At 46.8% G+C, this 19,460-nt stretch overlaps 1 protein-coding gene across 1 annotated transcript in view; it reads right to left on the bottom strand.

Moving 5' to 3' along the window:
- Tmem178b (transmembrane protein 178B) overlaps window positions 1–19,460 on the bottom strand; it is a 351,533-nt gene that overhangs the window by 32,567 nt on the left and 299,506 nt on the right. Inside the window, exon 3 of the mRNA XM_046434207.2 lies at window positions 6,769–6,906. Coding sequence (XP_046290163.1) covers window positions 6,769–6,906 — 138 coding nt within the window. The remainder of the gene's footprint in view (window positions 1–6,768; window positions 6,907–19,460) is intronic.

The raw sequence follows: 19,460 nt of genomic DNA, 5'->3' as shown, positions 1-19,460 counted from the left end.
ATGGGCTTTGCCTTTGCGGGTTGTAGGTTTTCAAAGTTGGGTCTTCATCAAGGTCTTTTGTGGGGTGCTGTGCGGAGTGTCTGGGTTCACTGCTCAGCTCTCTGCTCTCTGGTGAACCGATGAAGCAGCTACAGATGCTGGCTATGTGGAGTCATTGGTTTGCAAATCACTGCCATCACTCACACCTAATAGCTGGAGCTTCTTCTCCGTTCCCTAAGACTGACTGGGAAGGTAAAGAAGGTCACACTGAGCACAGGTGGGCCAAGAGAAACCCCAATGACTCCCTTTTTCCAATACCGCTCCTGCATATGCCCCCTTTATCTTTCGAGAAAGGAGGAAAAGGAAGGAGGGGACACAATGAGGGGTACACAGGAAGTTGAGGGAGATGGTGGGTGCACTGGCCCCTGCTGAGAAGAAAGAACTGGAGTCAGGCTAGTGTGGAAAGAAGTGTGGCTCAGTGGGGCCCAGGGACCTTCAACAGGGGGTGCTGGAGGCAGCGTCAGTCGGGTGCGCTGCAAGAATTCAGGCTGGGGTCACAGGCCAGGGTCTGGTTCCAGTTCTGCCAGTCACTAGCTGGGTGACCTAGGACAACCTGACATGACCATTCTTATCTGAAACACAAGGAGGTCTAATTGGATGGTGGCTAAAGTCCCTTCCATGTCTAATAGTCTATGACTCCAGGTAAAAGACAGGAAGCTCTTTATGAATGTGGGTGTAATTCATACTCTACCTCCAAAAGAAATTTGAAACATTTCATCACAGAAGAAGACAGACCCTAGGACCTTTCAAATAAAGATAAAAAGAGGAAGAGGAATCTCAGGGAAGTGGAAATGATAAGATCAGGAACTATAGATAAGAGGCTGCTTCCTTGAAGAATAGCTGCTCTATCAAGACAAAAGCAGAACACTTGCTGTTTGTTGCTGATCATTCATTTTTTCAATGTGTGCATCCAACAAAGATTTATTAAGGTACAGACCCTGTTCTCAATATTAGAGATGCCTTTGTGGAGGTGTCCCTTTGCCAAGGCAGATGAGGCTCTGAAGTTTGTGGAGCTTACATCTTAGGGCATGGATAGAGAAAATGATCAAACCCAGAATGGCAAAACCATTTCAGATGCCTACTACCCAGATCTTGGTTTCTAACACCATTCTCCAATAACAAGAAAGAGGGCTCCTTGGAGAGATGGCTGTTTCTAGAACTGGGCTAGGAAATAAACAAGATGAGCCCAGAGTGCCTTGAAGTGCCATAAAGTATTCAGACAAGCAAACAAACAACAAAAACAGTGGAAACCAAAACTCCACATTGATGGGTACATGTCAAAGAGGCACAAGAGCCAATGGAAAGGGCTCTCAATGGCCAAAGACGAAACAAAATTAGGCAGTATTGGATCACAACAGAAGTGCAAAACAAATGCCCATGAACCCACACAGATATGAGTACATGAAAGAAAAAAATAATAAGTGGAGAAGAAACAAATCTCCCATGAAAATAACTGCAGATAATTTATGTGGATAAGAGATGTGGAGATGTGGAGGATCTGCGTCCCAGCACTCCATCTTAACTCCTCATGTGTGGGCTACATGGTGACTTCACTCTGAAGAATATAATTTGGAGGAGAATAATTTTACAGTAGAGAAACCTGACAAACACGACTTCTACCAGGTGATTGCAGCAACCACAGTCATAAATCATGTTGAAATGATGTGATAAAAATGCCACTTTACCTCTGCGATCTCCACCCCCCCACCCACAACTCAGTGTAATCATAAGAAAAACATCAGACAAGTCCCAGCCGAGGGTCATCCTATAATATGCCCAGTGCTCTTTACAACTTCAAGGTCATCAGAAACAAGGAAGGTCTGAGAAACTGCCACAGTCAAGAGCAGCCTAAAGAGACTTGAGAACTAAATGCAGAGTGGATGGAAGCCTGGGACAGAGAAGGACATCAGGTAAGAATAAGGGACTATGAGTAAACTATGGACTTCAGTTAATAATAATGTGCCAATATTTATTCATTAATCATAACAGATGTGTCATGTTAATGTAACATGTTTATAAAGGAGACATTGGACACAGGGGTAGGGGTAAAATCTTAACTCCTTAGACTATCCGCTCACTTTTTTCTTTAAATTTAAAATTGTTCTGAAAATTAAGGGTCTCTAATTAAAGAGGGTCTAGAGGTTAGAGACAGAAGTAGGAGACTCCCTCTCTTGCCAGTCTTGGATAAATAAACTTTTACGAGCTCCACAGCTGTAGGGAAGTGAATTCTCCCCCTGACATGACAGCCTTGGCTGAGGACCTCAAACCTCAGATGAGGCCCAGCCCCAGCTTCAACTCTGATCATAGTTCTTTCTCTGAGATCCTCAACGGAAAACCCGGTTAAGCCAGGCATGGAATTCGGATCCACACAACTTTCGACATAGAAGCATTTATAGTTTTAAGCTGCCCAAATAAAATTAACCAAAATCAAAATATAATAACAAACATCTTAGAATGAATGAATGTGCTGCAGAAAATTTTAGTAATTAAAATGTAGAGAGTCCCTCAGTGTCTTCATGGGAGGTCAAGGGAGCTGTCTCTGAGGGGGGACCTTCCAGTTGGAGTCTGAATCAGGGGGAGGAGCCATTCATGAGATATTATGGGGGAAGCTCTGTGGAGAAAGGCATCAGCCAGCTACAGGGCCTTGAGGTAAAAGTGTGTGTTCCCGAATAGAAAGGCAGTCCGTGTGACTGCAGGGGCATGAGTGTAGGGGAAGGAACAGGAAAGGAGGTCCGAGAGGCAGTATCGGCCAGATTACAAAGGGCCCTTAAAGAAGGGTAAGGAATTTGGGTTTTAAATTCAACTGGAAGCCATTGGACTATTGACAGCAGAAGAGAAGGATATTTGATTTATCGTTGTTGTTTTTCTTCTTTTGAAGTGACGCTAACTTCTCTGTGCAGGACTGATCCCAGAGTGGCTGGAGAGGAGTTGAAGCATCCAGGTAGAGGCTCCAGCATTAGCCTAGAGAACAGATGGAACACTTCCAGCAGGAGGGGTGTGGAGGGCCCTTGCTAGGGCGGGGCATGGCTTGGCTGTCCAGACCTGAGTCCACAAGCTACACCAGCAAGGGAATCACAAGTGACCAGAGCCGTCACATGCCTCCTCGGCTTGCAGTCTTTCCCTGTGTCATCCTGTTCCCGAGCTTCTGCATATCGCTGATGAATCATCAGGACAGTTGCTGCCACCCAAATGGTGCTGTGCCAGTCTGGGCTAGATCCTCCCTGGAGGCTCTGCCAAAAGGGAAACTGGATCCCACCGGCCACCGCCAGCCTCCAGGCTTGACGAAGCTGCCCTGCTTAATTAATTACCTCCTCTGGGTTGAGCATTAATTAAACAATTTGTTGCTAGTTATTACATGGGATGCCAGGTGCCCTCTCTTTAACCCAGAAACAGTGAAACCTTGAATGGAGAAGTGCCCCGTGCAGGCGGCCCGGCTTCCTATGGAAAGGAGACAGGGCTGTGAATAGATTCTTCCGTGTTTATTTCGGCCCTGGCAGCTTCACCTAAAGTCACCTGCAATTCCACCTGTGATTCTTCACTCCAAATGTCCTTTTCTCAGTCTTGCTGCTGCTTCCTTTCCTCCTGCTGGCCACACCCATGCCTGGCCAGCTCCAGAAGCTGCTGCAGGTAGTCCCCACCTGCACATCCCACTTGCAGCCCCATCCGAGCCCTTGGGCACCTGTCTGTGTTCAGCTGCAGACTGTAAAACCCCAACCTGGGTGAAAGCTTAGGCCATGGGGCCTTTTTGTTTCACTCTGTGGGAAACACCTGCAGTTTGGTGACTGATGCTTTGCTGTGTCTGGGAGGTGGCTGTAGAGGGTGGCTTGCTGTTCAAGTTCTTCAGCAGGTTGACAATGGGAGATTAACCCCTAGAGGTGCTCAGAGGGTTGGTGCTGACATGTCTCTGACATACGGGGTTCTGTGGTTCCAGGCCACGCTTCTGGGTTGGCGTCCAGCCTCTCAGATTAGCTCTCACAGCTGATCAGGGGCCCGGAGGCACCACCTTTCTGCCTGGGTCTGTTTCCTCCCTAGTTCCCAACTAAGCCAAGCTCATGGGCCAGCAGATGGCAGCTGCCCTGGGCATCTGGACTCCCAGGTCTGTGTCTACCCCAATTGGAAAGGGCTCTAATTTGAGAAGGATGAGAGTGCCTTCACCCCACCTCCCCAGCGTCATCTTCCAAAGAAGACCATCATTCAAGGGGTCAGCAGCTAATGGCTCTGTTCTCTAGCCCCTTCTGTTACTGCCTGGCCTGAAGGTATCCACGAGCATGTGGACACCACTTCCCTCTCGGCCGCTTGCAGGAAGACACTGCTTTACCTAGGGTCACGGACGACAAAGCTCTAGGGTGAAGTGGAAGCCCAGGCAGCCTTTGGGTCAGATGGATTCACTCTGGCCTGGATGGCCCCCAGTTATCAAGAAAGACCTGTAACAGCAGATCCTGAAAGCTCATTGTCACACAGACACTATCAGAAAGTATGGTTTTGTCATTAAAAAATACAGGGCAAGTCCCACAAAAGCTGACTGACCTGCCCCGCCCCCCCATAATCAGGGCTTGGATGGTCTTTCCAGCAATAACAGGCCCATTAGTACCACCCGATCTTTTGTTGCATAAGGCTTGGAGGAACAATCATGGAAGGCTAGAGAGAAAAAAAAATATATATATATACACACACACACACACATCACATGTAACATATATATATATTTCATGAGAGGCCTTGGCCAACCAGTTGTCCCTAGTACCATACCATATTGGAGCTAGAAAGTACACTAAGGTTCACTTGCTCCACCCATCCCTGGCTCTGTGTGCACAGGCAGACCACCAGAAGCTCTGCTTGGGACCCAATATCAGTGTTTTGTGAAAACTCTTCAGGCAGCTCTGACATGCAGCAGGTGAGCACCACTCGGGGCAAGCAGGAAGCAGGGCTCTCATTCTGCAGCCTGGAGGGAGGGGTTGCAGACTCAGAATCAAGTCTAGCCAGGGCTTTCAGACTGTTTTGCCAGAGCCCCAGGCTTCTGGGAAGTGCCTCAGCAGTGGATGGAAGCTTCCCACTCTTTGTCTCCTCACCCCCTTTGGGAGGTGTCCCAGTGACCTCACCGCAGTCACAGCTTTTGGCCCTTCCACAGTCACCCAGTTCTAACCTGCTTATTGTCTGACGTGCAATGTGTGGCCTGGTCAGAAAGGACAAGCTAGCCAGTTGCACCTGGCTGTTGGTTGCAAGCTCACTGAAGCTGCCCAGAAAGACGTTCTCCAAGAATGGAAAGGCCCCAGGCTTAGCACCTAGGCAAGCTCTGAACCTTGTGCCTACCTGAAGGAAAGAGGACAGTGGAGAACTTGCCCAGGAGCCAAAGAGGAGGAGATGAGAGAGAGCCACCCCTGGGGATTCCTGCTCTGCCTGAGGCCTGTTTGCTCAGCTTTTCTTGGATTCCTGGGAGCCCTCTCTAGACCCTCAGGAAAGCCCTGTTTTACTGGAGCTGTCTTTATATATCCAAAGAAGACTTAGAGAGAGGCATCACTACAAACAGAGCCACTCCACTTTTATCTTTTTACATTTGGAGGTCCATGTAAAAGTTGAATTTCTCTTTGGAGAACCTCCTCTTTCCTTTGGCACAGAATGCATGTGCTTCAAGGGAACGGGGGAACTTTCAGGCTCAAGCTGATCCTGTAATATTCTCCTCCTCCCCCCAAAGCAGAGCTCAGTAGGCTCCAGAGATCTCTGTGTACCAAGAGGGCAAGTTCCCTTTCCCAGCTCGACCTGTGGATAAAGAACCAGCATGGTCCATTTCTCCTCCTCCCACCTCTGCTCAGAAACCCAGAACCTGGCTGTTCTCAAAAGAGACCTGAGCCGGGCATTTATTCGTGTGGATATCTGCAGCCTAGCTGACATCTGTTATCTTGTGTAAGACTCATCTTCCCTTCTTTTCACAAATAATTCCAATTCTCTCTCTCTAAGCCCATTTCCCCTCTACCAAAGTCCACACAATTCATCCACTACCTTTCTCTGAGCATCCCAAACTGTAGCACTGGATGAGACTCAAACCAGGAGACCAAAAAGCACATTCTAGCTTTTCAGAGAAGCAAGAGGCACAAGTAGACACTGGATGAACTTTTATGCTCACAGACAGGATACCTATTCCTATATGGCCATGCAGTCTTCCTGACATACAGCTCCCTTTAGGGAACGATGGTTGGCTCTATGGTTGTGATAATAATAGAGTAAGGGGGACAGAGGCAAGAGAGTGTGTAGCCCTGTCCCACACCACCTCATTGTAAATGGGGGAAATTACGACCATAAGTCAAGGATGAACATAGGCACTTGGAGAGGAAGCTAGCTGCCCAGAGTGCACCCACTTCCTTCATCCACACTGAAGCCCGAGGCCTGGGTGTCTCAGATGCCCAGGCACCTTCTGGGTTCATGCTTCTTCCAGGTCCCAGATCTCTATCTGCCATAACACAAGTCTCATACCATAGTGTGCTTCTTCCACAGCAGGCAGACCCCTTCCCCACAGGGTGGGGGACCGTGTCTTCTTTGCTTCTGCATCCCCAACAGCTGGCTCAGTGGCAAGTGGGAGGGAGGAACTCAGAGAACGTCTGCTGAGCCAAGGGAGGAGTGGGGAGAAGAGCTCTGTCAAGTCATGGCTGTCCTCCATGCCTCTCACATTCTCCCAGAACTCCAGGAACCAGGTCCTTTTTTGTCCCTACCGCATCCCCACCCCTGTGGCCTTACCTCCCATGAGGAAGAGAAGCCCTGCCACATACTGCATAAGGCCTCGGTCCCAGCAGCAGCCCAGCACACCGATGATCCAGCCAAAGAGGATGATGGCCACCGCCATGCCCATGAAGCCGGCCGTCATTCTGCGCAGGTCTGTGGGGAAGCAGGAAGGCAGCAGTCAGCATCAAAGCCTGGGACTCAGAGTTAGGAGCACCCTAGTCCTGGGGTAGGAAGGAGAGTGGTCATGGCGGGGACAGGAAGGAGGCAACCTGCTCTTCTCAGATAGGTTTGTGTAACCCAGCATCCTTGGCAGAGGAGAGTCCCCCCGATGGTAACTCTGACCTGTGCACAAATATGCTAGGCACAGGGAGAGCTCATCATAATACAGTTGTCATTGCTTGGGCATCTCATTGGTGCCAGACCAGTGCTGCCCTCCCCGTGCATCTATCTCAACTTCCAGAGACAGTGCTGACTTAATCCCTCTCTGTACAGGAACAACTTGCTAAAATGCATGCAGGTAGTAAACTACTGACAGAACAGGGACTCAAACTCAGACCCATGTGGCCAACCCAGTATTTGTCAGCCTCTCAGAGAGGTAAGAATCGAGGAGATGGGCTATTGAAGCTGAGCAGGGCCTTGGCAGTCGGGTTGGCCCTGCCAAGGCCTGCCTCCCTGCCAGGGTTTGCTGGTCTCTCTGAGAGGCTGCTGGGAGGAGAAGCTGCTGATTTAGGGGCTTCCTTCCCTTCCAAACTGGCTCCATGGCTTGGTCTGGCTGCAGAGCGAGAGCCACACTGCCTGCCCTCTGTCTGGGCCCCTGGAGCAGTCCCCTTTCTCAGTTCCTCCACCCTTCCACCCTCAGGTCAGCTCTGTATTCAGGGTCAGGACTTTCCCTGTTCCAGGCCTCCCTGACCCATCAGACACAGTCCACAGACACAGATGGAAAGACAGCATTCTCAGCAGGAGGGAGAGGGCAGAGCTTCTGCCATAGCTCAGCTGGCCACTCAGCACCTTGCTCAGCTGGGCATCCTCCCTGGCTCTGCCCTCCAGTCTGCAGAGCTGACCACAGCCATTGCCACGTTCCCTCTCAATGTGCCTGCTCCCCAGCACACTTCCCACTCTTCCCACTCTGTCCCCAGAACCAGGTCTTACTTCCTCCTGGGAAGCACCCCACCCCTGTCTTGCTGGCCCCTCCTTCCACCCAACACCCACCCACAGCTCCTTCTCACCTGCCTACATGGGAGCTCAGACACCAGCCCCAGCCTGCCCCACCGGGCTCCAAAGCGGAGCAAAGCCATTTTATCCACCTCTGCCCCAGGGCACAACTCACCACCCGCCAACAATGCAGGGCAGCCTGGAGGACCCCAGGACAGTCTCCTCTCAAAGAAAGGGTGATGTGTGAGCAGGGCAGGGAAGACACCAGAAGCAAATGATGTCACCACCACCTGATAGGAGCACACACCTCCAGCACACCTGTCTCTTCCCATCCCTGAGAAACCAATGCCCTGAGGATTTCTGCAGGGAATCCCTTGGGGTCTGCTTATCTCTTGAGGGAGATGAGGAAGCCCACCCTCCCCTCCTCCCCCTCTCCAGCCACTCTGTGGAGAACCCAGAGCAAACAAAAAGATCCCCGGCAGAGTTTAGCTTGAGGCTCCTCTGTCTGCCCGAGATCTGGTCTTTTCTTCCTGACATGGAGGATCAGACACTGTGGACCCCCAGCCCAGGGGGGAAGCTGGCTAGGAGGGAGATGTGTGTTGGGGACGGAGACTCCTTTACCTTCCAGGGCTGACCTGCATGCCTGTCCCAGCCACATAGAAATAATACTCGTTACTGTCACCTCTGGGAATTGCCAAGGATGCCGAATTACCATGCAGCACCATACTGATGGCTCCTGTCACCAAATGAGTCATGTGAAGCTTTGTTGGAGCATCCTTTGATTACAATGCTAAAACGTGAGCCCAGCTTCCTGTGCAGTCAGCCACAGCCAGCCCAAAGTAAGGGAAGAGGGAAGGAACATTCCTGCCGGAGAGACTGTCCTGTTTATAGACTCACCCACAGCTGTCCCTTCTCTCCCAGCTGTCCAGATGCACTCACCCCCAGACCCTTGGTTCACCACAGGGACTGAGCTGCCTCCTTTCCCCACAGGTGCCCATTAGACACATGGATCCAACTGGATTGATTCTTGGAAACAGGATACTCTGTGTAACCGATGCTTCTTTACTCTCTACTCTTCAAGGGCAAGGAGGAGGTGGGGAGGGGAAGAGAGGCCAGCTGGTTTCGCAACCTCCCAAAGGGAGGTTTATACCCTCTTCCACAGGAGATGTCAAAGGTCAGCACGTTCTTCTCCTGGGCCCTTCCCTGGGTACAGGAGGGTTTGGGGACAGGGGATCCTGTTCCCTTTGACTGCACTAGCCCTACTGAGCCCCTCTCTGCTGCAAGATGGACTCTCACTTGGCTATGCTCATTGGAAGGCCTCACTGGCCCCCCAGACTCTGCAGATCTGCAGGAGCAATTGAGTGGACAATGGGTCACATCAGGTCACACACTTTGTCCAGAGATGGATGGAAAGGCAGGCTGAGCAGAAAACAAAAGGGAAATGCTAATCAGAAAAAGGATGGAACTGGAGGCTCTCGTGCTAAATGAAATAAGCCAATCCAAAAAACCCAAAAGCCAAACGTTCTGATATGCGGATGCTAACTCACAATAAGGGCTGGGGAGAGAAGAACAGAAGTTCAGTGGATCAGACAAAGGGGAATGAAGGGAAGAGAGGGGGAAAGACAGTAGAATGAACTGGATATAACTTTTCTCTGCTCCTATATGAACACACAACCAGTCTAACTGCACATCATGTACCACCACAGATTGGGAAGTCAGACTCTGTGTATGTGAATATGTCAAATACACTCTACTATCATGGATAGGTAAAAAGAACAAACACAAATAAAAAGGGAGAGTTGTTGGAAGATGAGACCAAAGTGTTTTACTTAGAAGAAAACAGGGAGGAAGGAGAAAGGCGGGAAATGGAGAGAATAATTCCTCTTCCAAAAGTTTGGGGCATCACTAGTTCTCTGGGCTCCAGAGGGACTGCTCCGAGGGACTGCTGCCCTCTCACCCAGACTAGACACACTAACCTGTCTCCCAAGGGATTTGTCAACAGAAGCCTAGGGTTATGCCAAGTTGCTGATCTGGAAACAAGGATGGAAACCAGAGGCCCCGCAGGAGTACTTTCACTGACCCAGGAAGATCCCCACATCCCCCTGTGTGCCTGATTTTGCCTGAGCTGCGCTCGAACAGCTGGCTATTTTGTCCTCAGACCTACAGAGGCAAGCTGCGGCACTACCTCATAAAGCAGGTAGGACAAGACATGTTCCTATTTTACAGATGAGGAAGGAAAGACCTAAAGATGTTAGATAATTTATTGACAGTCTCAAAAGCAGTGAACTACAAGAAGAATTAACAACCGTATTATTAAGTGATGTGAGAAAATAAAATAAAAAATGGAATTAAAGACCTGCTTGGTTACAATAACACATTGAATCAATGTTATCTAGCAGTTTTTCCTCCCAAACCATTTTAAGAGATTTGTTAAAAAAAAAACAAACAGAAATTCACAAGGATGGGGAAAACATTCAGAAAGAAATTGTGACCACCACAAGAACATTGAAGCTCTGGAACTGACAGACTCCATAACTACTTAGTGGAAGGGCCAAATCTAAAGCCAACATCAAGGAGGCTGAAAACCCACCTGCAGAGTCCCCAAAGGTTCACGAAGGTCTCTTGGGATCATGAAGTCAAGCACAGGGGAGGGAGAGCAAACAAGGATTTGGTGGAGGTTATTGGAGAAGAAACTAGATTCCTAGATTCCTGACCCACCTTCCACACCACTGAGGGACACCTCTGTGCCCCCACCCCCAGGGACATAAAACAGAGTACCTAGGAATGGGGTCAACATGCTCAGGTGAGGGTAGACCAGCACAGTTAGGGGTCAAGGTATTGGACAAGAAATTCACAACCAGACCCTCAGGAGGTGTTTGACTATGTGTACACTTGACATTGAACCTCACCATTGAGAGTCCAACTCCTCCACCTTGGCTCCCAGGCCTTTGCCCTCCCTCAGAGATTGGGAGTGACCTCTGCCCCATGCATGGTCCCTCAGACCACTCTACAATGAAGCCCTAAGTTGTCTCGGGATTCCCCAGCCAGCTCAGCGCTCCTACGCAGCTCTTTAGTACCCCGCTTTTAAACGCGAGCACACAACCAATTATCTCCAGATATCTGAGAACAGCCTACAAGTTGGGGGGAAACAACGTGGGAAACTCTGCAGGGAGAATAAAAACATCATTCAAAATTATTATTAACATCCCCAGAGAGACGACAGCAGAAAGATATTGCCTCCATGAAATAAAAACAGAATGCTATTAAAAAGGACAAGCTGGAGAACAAAAACAATACCTTGAAATAAAATAATGGAATCAAAATCTATGAAGTTTATATTATAAATTCAATTCTAACTCACGTATTAATGGTCCTATCATGCTCCAAAATACTTAAGGAGGCTTACAAACTGCTGAAAAATGGCAGGAAAATGAGGAAATGCAGAAAAGGAAGATGAAGCCAGATATTACATTCCCACACAAAACTTGGTCCATCAGCTCGTAGGAAGGTATTATACCTCATATTTGAACTTGGAGGCATTTGTACATTATTTCCATTGTTTTAAAATCTGTTGCTTTTTGTTCGAATTCGAGTGAGTCCCAGCTGCCACTCTGTCTGTGGATGGCCACATGCAGATGGCACCAATGCGGCCCACCTGCCTGGACCTACGTGTCAATCTTCTCTCTTGAGGAGTAAGGAATGACCATTTAATTCTCTGTGCTTTCTCACTGTGCCCAACGCAGTACATAGCTTGTATTTCTCTCCCCCATCCCTTCCTGCCATTCTGGAAAAAGAAGGAGAAAAATAAAAAGGAAAGAAAAAGAAAAGAAGAGGTAGAAAACCCTAATTAACCTAACTCTGAAGATTTGGAAAAATATTTCCTGGGGCTAGCCTAACTAATCCCATTGGAAAGAGTCTTGTACGTTAAGTTTGACTCTGCAGGCAAAGGCCTAGATGAAAAAATCTTTTCACCAGTCGTGTTGGGTTTGAGTCCATTATCTGTATTCCATGACCCTAATATTTAACATTCTAATTTTTGAAATGAGAAAGGTGCATTCTAAACTCTTTTGAATTTGGTTCAGCACTGCGGAAAGGAGTGGGCAGAGGAAGGTTGCTAATGAGGGAGGGTGGAGGAGGAACGGCAAGGAGAACCATTAAACAGAGCCAGAAAAAGCACTTCTCCCTTGTGGAAAAATTTTGATTTTGAAGTTTACACTCCTATTAACATTTAAATTGAAAGGTATTGCTTGCAACTCTACATGGGAAACCAGGATATCTGCATTTAAATAAACATCACTTAGAGAAGGAAAATATATATTGGGCTCTGAATGTCTTTCTATTTGCTCTTTAAAGACCTTGCACAGAAAAATGATGATGATTGGAATTTTTTTCTCTTAAAAAAAAAAAGCAGAAAAGAGGGTAAGTGAGCATTAGGCCTTGCTTCGAGGGTAATGACTGGACCTAGAAAAGGTAGCGCAGTATTAATGGCCCCAGCAGTAAGAGCTCAGAGGGCTGCTTGCAGCTGTATGCCACCCAAGCCATGGTCCTCTGCTGGCCACAGTGGCCTCTCTCCACTCTTCATCACAGAGGCACACAGCCCTGGCTACAAGGGTGGGTGAGGGTTGGCTCTGGGGGGCTGAACACTGATTCACAAAGTGATCAGTCCCCTCTGAATCAAGGTCACTCTGTTGGAGGGCAGAGTGCTGGTGGCCCTGGCAGCAAGCACTACATCATCGAACAGGAAGGGAAACAGGGTTTGATCACAGTTCTTGGTAGAGAGGTTTGCAACAAACTGTCAAGCTATGGCACCAACCCCAGGACAGGGCGACTTAAAGCACAGGACATCACTGCACAGTCATTACCTCTGAAGGAAGTGGGGTTCTGATCCTGGGGAACCATACAGTGATATAACAGGTGGGAATGCAAGGAACCAGGCTGCTCCTGTTCAAATCCTGGTTCTTCCAGCCCCTGGCCACAGAAATGTAAGCAAATTAGTCCATCCCACAGGATCTCAGTTTCCCCATCTGTGTGTGGTGATTACCTAGTTCAAAAAGTTATTAAGAGGATTAAACAAATTAATATGTATAAACAATGCTGAAGGTATAGAAATATGGACAGAAATGGAAGTCACCTCAATTAAAGCAATTCTCTTTTTCATCTGCTCCTTCCTCTGCACTTGACCACAGAAGGAACTGAGGAGCATCCTCCAAGGACTTGATACCCAGAGCGAGTAGTCTTCTGCCTTTCAGGTATCTGGAGAGGTCCCAGGTGTAGGTTTTATTTATGTGTTGTTGATATGGAAATGCATCCACCCCTGAGTGTTGGTGCTGCCTGTCCTCCAAGGACCAAAACAGCTGGAGGCTACCGCACCTAACAGCCGAGGTGCTGGTGGCCACAGAGGCTGTTGGGCCAGAACCCCTGGGCCCTGGCAGCAAGCACCACACCACCGAGCAGGAAGGGAAATCGGTTTTGATGACAGCTCTTGGGAAGATGTCATTGCTTCTGTCCAGAAAAGCAGAAATGATGAAGTATCTGACAGGAGGCTTTACCTAGGACTCTCTTCTAGAGGCTAAGTTGGTTATTTATTTAAGGAACTATTTTTATGCGAAAATAAAATAGTTCTTAGGTTTCCACAAGAAATTGCCTGATGTCAGGTTTTGATCCCTAAAAGGCCCTTTGGATCGTTCCTCTGCATCCCCTGCATCTCCATCCTTCTCCAGGCTCCCCACTGCAGTTCCCTCCTTCCCCCGCAAAGACTCCATGCTCTTATCATGGCTTCCCGCACCCTTCATTTGGCAAGCTTTTATTATCCTTGAAGATTTCCCAAAAAGCAAATGTCTCTGGGAGGCTTCTGTGATACTTTGGCAGCCCCTAAGAACCAGTTACTGGGGCTCCTGTAGCACTTGGTTGACATCACTAACAAATCTTATAATTACTTGTTTGTGCAATTATAATACATTCTAGCGGATTCTGGGCCGTGTTCATGTCTGCTTTTTGCTGTCTTCCTACTCTCTAGCACATTGCCTGACATAAGCAGGTGCTCAACAAATATTTGCAAAATGAGATAACCATGCCACCCTGTAACAATTACCAAAACCTGTGCATATGGAACAACCAGGGTGAGAGGAGCACACCTTCACGACTCAGCCCGCTTCAGTGACTCAAATGTCATCGAGACTTGAAGTCAATTATTCTCCTCGCCAATCTCATTGTTTTAAAAGCCAGCATTAATCATTGCTTAACCATTCAACCTAGTTGCTTATTGTATAAAGGACACATCAGCATGCATCTGGGTTCCAGAGAACACAGAACCATGAGGATTAATAGGCACACACGATACCCCGGAGATTATGAAAGCAGCAGACCCTTCTGCACTGTCCCTCCCCCCGGCCAGGAAAAGACAGTGGGGGAAGGTAGTTGCTGTAGAAACAAGAAGTGGTTTCTGGGTCAGAAGACAGGCTCCATGCTTTCTCCTTCTCAATCCTACCTCCGATTAGAGAGCTGCCATAAATAGGGATATTATGTGACTGCCATATACAAATCACATCCATTGTCAAAACAATGGGAGGCAAATTACAAAATTTGTACCCGCCTGATGAGAGCTGGGCCAGCAGCTAAAGCAAGTGCCTGTAGAAAAGAAAGGAGGAGAGAAAACCCAGAAACAAGAGGCAGAGGCAAGAAGGGCTGGCTTCCTCTGGCGGCACGCTGCTGAGCCAAATGCAGAAAGTACAGGTGGGACCACACGAGGAGAGAAGCAAGTGGCTGCTCAGCCACCCAGGTACAGCTGTAGAGCAGGGCAGGCTCCTCCAGCTGAGAGAAGCTTCCATTCCTGCTTCCTGTATCATGTGCAGACAGTGCCAGAGCACAAAGTCCAGAGATCTGCAGTTGCCTGGCAAGAATGTAACCCAGAGAGTCACCACAAAGCAACCAGAAGATAAGAGCTTTGAAAGAACACAGGCACCTTGGATGTGCTATACAGCCCAGAAAAATGCCGCAGGTGCCTGGGAACCAGTTGATGGTGAAGAATTTGAAAAGGCAGAGGAAAGGGGAGATTGAATAGGAATTAACAATAATTGTCCATTCATTCCATCTAGGTGTGTGATGGGCAATCTGTACAGGACATGTCAATTCCTCTTCCCAATAGTCTAGAAGGTAGATGCTTTGGAAATGGAGACAAGGGGATTTTAACTGACCAAGTTCACATGGCCAGTAAGAGGCAGCTCTGGGAAAGGGTCTTGTCATGGCCTTTCAATTCCTCGGTGCTTTTCATATTCCACGCCACTTCAAACCCCAGAAGAGAACTTAACATTCAATAAAACATAATGGGATATTATTCAGCAATTAAAACCATTCTGTTGAAGAATGTCAATGATCTAGTAAAAGTTCATGATAGAATATTAAGTGAAAAGTAATGCGCAAGACTACACACTACAGATGACCCCTATACTGCAGGTGTGCATATGTGTGCCCACGCGTGTACCCATGTGAGAGGAGCAACGAAGAAATGTACCAAATGTTAACAGGAAGCCCTTGTGATTGTTTGTTTTTTTTTGTTTTTTGTACACTGAGAATATATTCCTTTAAAAATCAGGGGCTGGGGTTGTGGCTCAGTAGTAGAGCATTCGCCTAGTGCGCATGAGACCTTGGGTTCTAACCTCAGCACCACATAAATGCGGATACATAAAGGTATTGTGTCCAACTACAGCTAAAAAATAAATATATATTTTTTTTAAAAATCAGATTTTGAGTTCTTTGGGAGATGTGAGCTTTAGTGATTTTGAACAGTTCTAAGTTCAAAGGAGGCAACTTTCTCTAACAGGAACAATGAGAGAGGACGGGTCTTAGGCTTCAGATTCCTTCTTAGAAGTACTGCCTTTCAAAAGATTCACAGTAGTAACCCCCTTATCTGTGGTTTTTCTTTTTGCAGTTTTAGTCACCTGTGGTCAACCACAGTCAGAAAATATTAATGGAAAAGTCCAGAAATAAATAGAGAAATCACAAGTTTTAAATCACTTGCATTAATGTATATTGTCATAATCGTTCTATTTGGTTATTAGTTATTGTTGTTAATCTCCTGTGGTGCCTATTTATAAATTAAACTTTATCATAAGTACTTATGTATAGGAAAAACGGTATTCCTAGGGTTTGGTATTATCTATGGTTTTAGACATCCACTACAGGCCTTGAAATGTAAGACCTGCAGAAAAGGGGGGATTAGTGTACTGCTGCCATTGAAAATTTTCTTTTCAACAGTGAAAGCTAAAGACCTGTTATGCTTCTCTTTGGCCAACAGTGTGCACTGTGGGCATATTCACTGTTGGAGGTCAGAGTTGACACGGCAGCTCCAGTGCAGGCCAGGAATGGGCCTCCCTGCATTCATAGTACTTTCAGTGAGATATGCATGGTTCCCCGAGTAAGTCTCTCTCACTGTACCCCACACTGTAGGGACAAGGTGTGTTGGGACCCCCCAGAACCTCAAACAAAACTCTCACAGGATCTCTATAGAATAATCTTCTCACCCTCAAATGTCCCTTCATCTACTGGGGTCCCCATGAACAAAGCACAGTGATTTCTGTTTGACAGCATGATGACCTGGGGAAAACAGAACCAAAACACAGAACTTGAGGTTACGGCCCAGCATATGAGTCTGGCCCTGCATATCTTGATTGGAATGCATCGCACAGACCACAACCAAACTGTCTTAGTTCTGAGGCCTCAAAGCTGAGGACAATAGATGACAATCTGCTTTCATAATGATAAAGCTGTGTTGTCCAATATGCTATCCATAGCCATAATCACAAGGATGTTGAGCCCTTAAAAGGGCTATTGAACACTCAAACTGAGACATGTTATAAGTTAAATACATACCAGATGTCAGAAACTCAGCAGGCATGTCTAAAATATCTTTTAATCCATATATATATATATATATATATATATATATATATATATATATATATATTACACGTTGATATGACAATGTTTTGGACACATTAGATTAAGTCAAATATATTCTGAAATTTAATTTTACCTGCTTCTTTTTATGTCTTTAATGAGGCTAATAGAAGATTTTAAGTTGCATATGTGGTTTGAATTGTTTCTAGGGCATGGCACTGTTGTAAAGAACAATGCAGCCCAGGGCTGACCTTGCTACAGGGTGTCTCAACCTTCCTTCCTCTGCAGTTTGTGCTTTCTCTACCTTCAGTTTTCAAAAAACAAGAGACAGGAAGGTTGGAGAAGGAGTCTGGGAAGTGACGCTTTCAGTCTTCTGGGAACTGCATTTCCTTTTCCTCCCAGTGGGGACTTCCCCATTCCTACCCACCTCAAACTCAAGTCAAGGAAAGAGCCCTGGAGAGAATCACTTGGAAAACTGCACTTGGATTCACTGGAGGTTAGAGGATTCAGGGGATGGTACCTATCTGTGGCCTGAGAAAAATGGCACAAGAGGTTGGTTGGAGCTGCCTGTGTAGGTGGAGCTAAGACAAAGCCCTGTAGCCAGAGTTTGCCTGGGGAGGATCTCATGCTGTCTCCACTGGCCAAGCACATGCCAATGGGGACTAACACACGTCAAAAAGACTGTCCTGCAGCTTTGACTGTCATGTTGGGATGACTCCATCAAACATTCTCCATAGGTGGTGGCACCAAAAATGGGAGCTGAGGAGGAAGTGGAGCCAGGTCACCTGGACAATGCCCTGTCCACATCAGGAGACAATAGGGCATTGTCAGTCCCTACAAAGCTTTCTTGAAGGAACCACAAAATTTTCCTACATGAGGCAGAGTCAGCATTTGGCCCTGCGACCTGGAGGGCACCACCTCAGAGAGCAACACAGGGCTCATTTGATCCCTGGGTCTCTCCCTTTCCAAAAATCCAGCCCTGGAGGAACAGGAAATTCTGGGTTAACAGGGAGCAGGTGAAACAAAGATTAAAGAATCTGGACACATCTCTTTTCTTCCTACAGGTTTCCAAGAGTGGATCGATACCAAGCTAGGGAAGAGAAAAGGTTGAAACTAGATATAAGAGTGAAGTTCTGATCTTAGATTTGACTCAAATTTTATTAGCTACAAATGAAAGTTTTTAATACCTGATAAGTTATCAAAAAATCTGTGCTATCTCCCACAGATGTCATCTAGGAATGGAGATGGAAGATCAGACTAGGACCAAACGGGCTTTTAAGGTTATAATAAGAAAAAAAATAAAGTTATGGTCTTTTTTATAAATTAATTACAGGTGACCTTATGCACATCATATCTGAAACAAGAATAATAATGATAGATAATAATAATAATAATAACAATAATAATAATAATAAGGTTAGCATTTTAAATGTTTTATCATGTCCTAAGCAGTATAAAATATACACATGATCATATACATCATCACATTTAATCTTCCCCCAAATCAGTAAGTTCATGATCATTCCCTTTTGCTGATGAGATAATAAGAAACTTCCCTAAGCCGGCAGCTTGGAAGCCACAGTTTAAGGTAGAGAGTCCTGGTTTGACTCCAAGGCTCCTGCTTTTAATCACTATGTTCTACAGCCTGGTAAAGTCATGGATCAAAGCAAATCTGTGAAAGCCCTTTGTAAACTGTAAAGTGCTACCATAAATGCCAGTGATCACTTATGTTGACTGCCAGGCTACAAGACAGGGGGAGTAATACAGTGGACCTCACAGCTATTATCCGTATCATCCAATGTGTGTTTGGCAAACTAGTCTTCACAAACAACATGGGAGATATAATACTAGCAACTTCTTTTTTTTCTTCCCACAAATCATCAAATTCTGCAATTCTGGAAAATTCTGTTTTCCAATTTAGAAGTATGATAGTGAAGGGGCCTAAAAAGCAAGTGCTTACCTCCAGCCACATGTAAGCAGAGATGTTCTCCCAAGCCTTGTGCATGGAATGGTAGGAACAGTCAGTGAGGCAGGATAAAAACGGTACTTTCAAGTTAAACCAAAAAACAATGTGAGATTTTGGTATGTGTTGGCCCAGGGGCTGGGATGGGCTCTGATGGGTTCACTAGTTCTGGTACCTTAAGAAGTCCCACAATTTCTGCATCCATATGTCTAGTTTCTCAAGTGGGGCTAACAATGCCCTTCTGGAGGTCTAGGGGTAGACCAGATGATTCTGTTCCAAGTTATAATTCTCAACACCATTTTTGCAATACGCCAGCCTGTCTGTACCTCGAGAGACAGCGCAGAAGTTGAAAATAAAGAGCTTGTTATTAAAACACTAATAATACATCATGGAGCTGTTTTGGAAGAATGCTGAGGGATCGTAAATCAAGTAGATGATAACAGGGTGTGTACTTCCCACAGAGCTGGGAGTGACTGTGCGTGAGAGAGCAGGGCCATCTCTTCTTCCTCCCTCATGGGAAACACTCCCTTCTCCTGAATGTGGTTCCCTCCCTTCTCGTAACCAGTAATGAACCAGTGACCCAGTCAACCTCTCCTTCCCCAGCCCCTTCTCTGTGGTCCTACTGACTTACTGTCAGCCTGTGACCCAGGCTTCTGTATCAGACAGTAAAAGCTCATTCAAGTAAAAATCTTGCCCA

The sequence above is a fragment of the Marmota monax genome, unplaced genomic scaffold, assembly GCF_021218885.2.
Source record: "Marmota monax isolate L192 unplaced genomic scaffold, Marmota_monax_Labrador192_F-V1.1 WCK01_AAM20220418_F8-fsc00122, whole genome shotgun sequence".
Taxonomy (NCBI): Eukaryota; Metazoa; Chordata; class Mammalia; order Rodentia; family Sciuridae; genus Marmota; species Marmota monax.
This window is presented reverse-complemented; position numbering and strand designations above follow the sequence as displayed.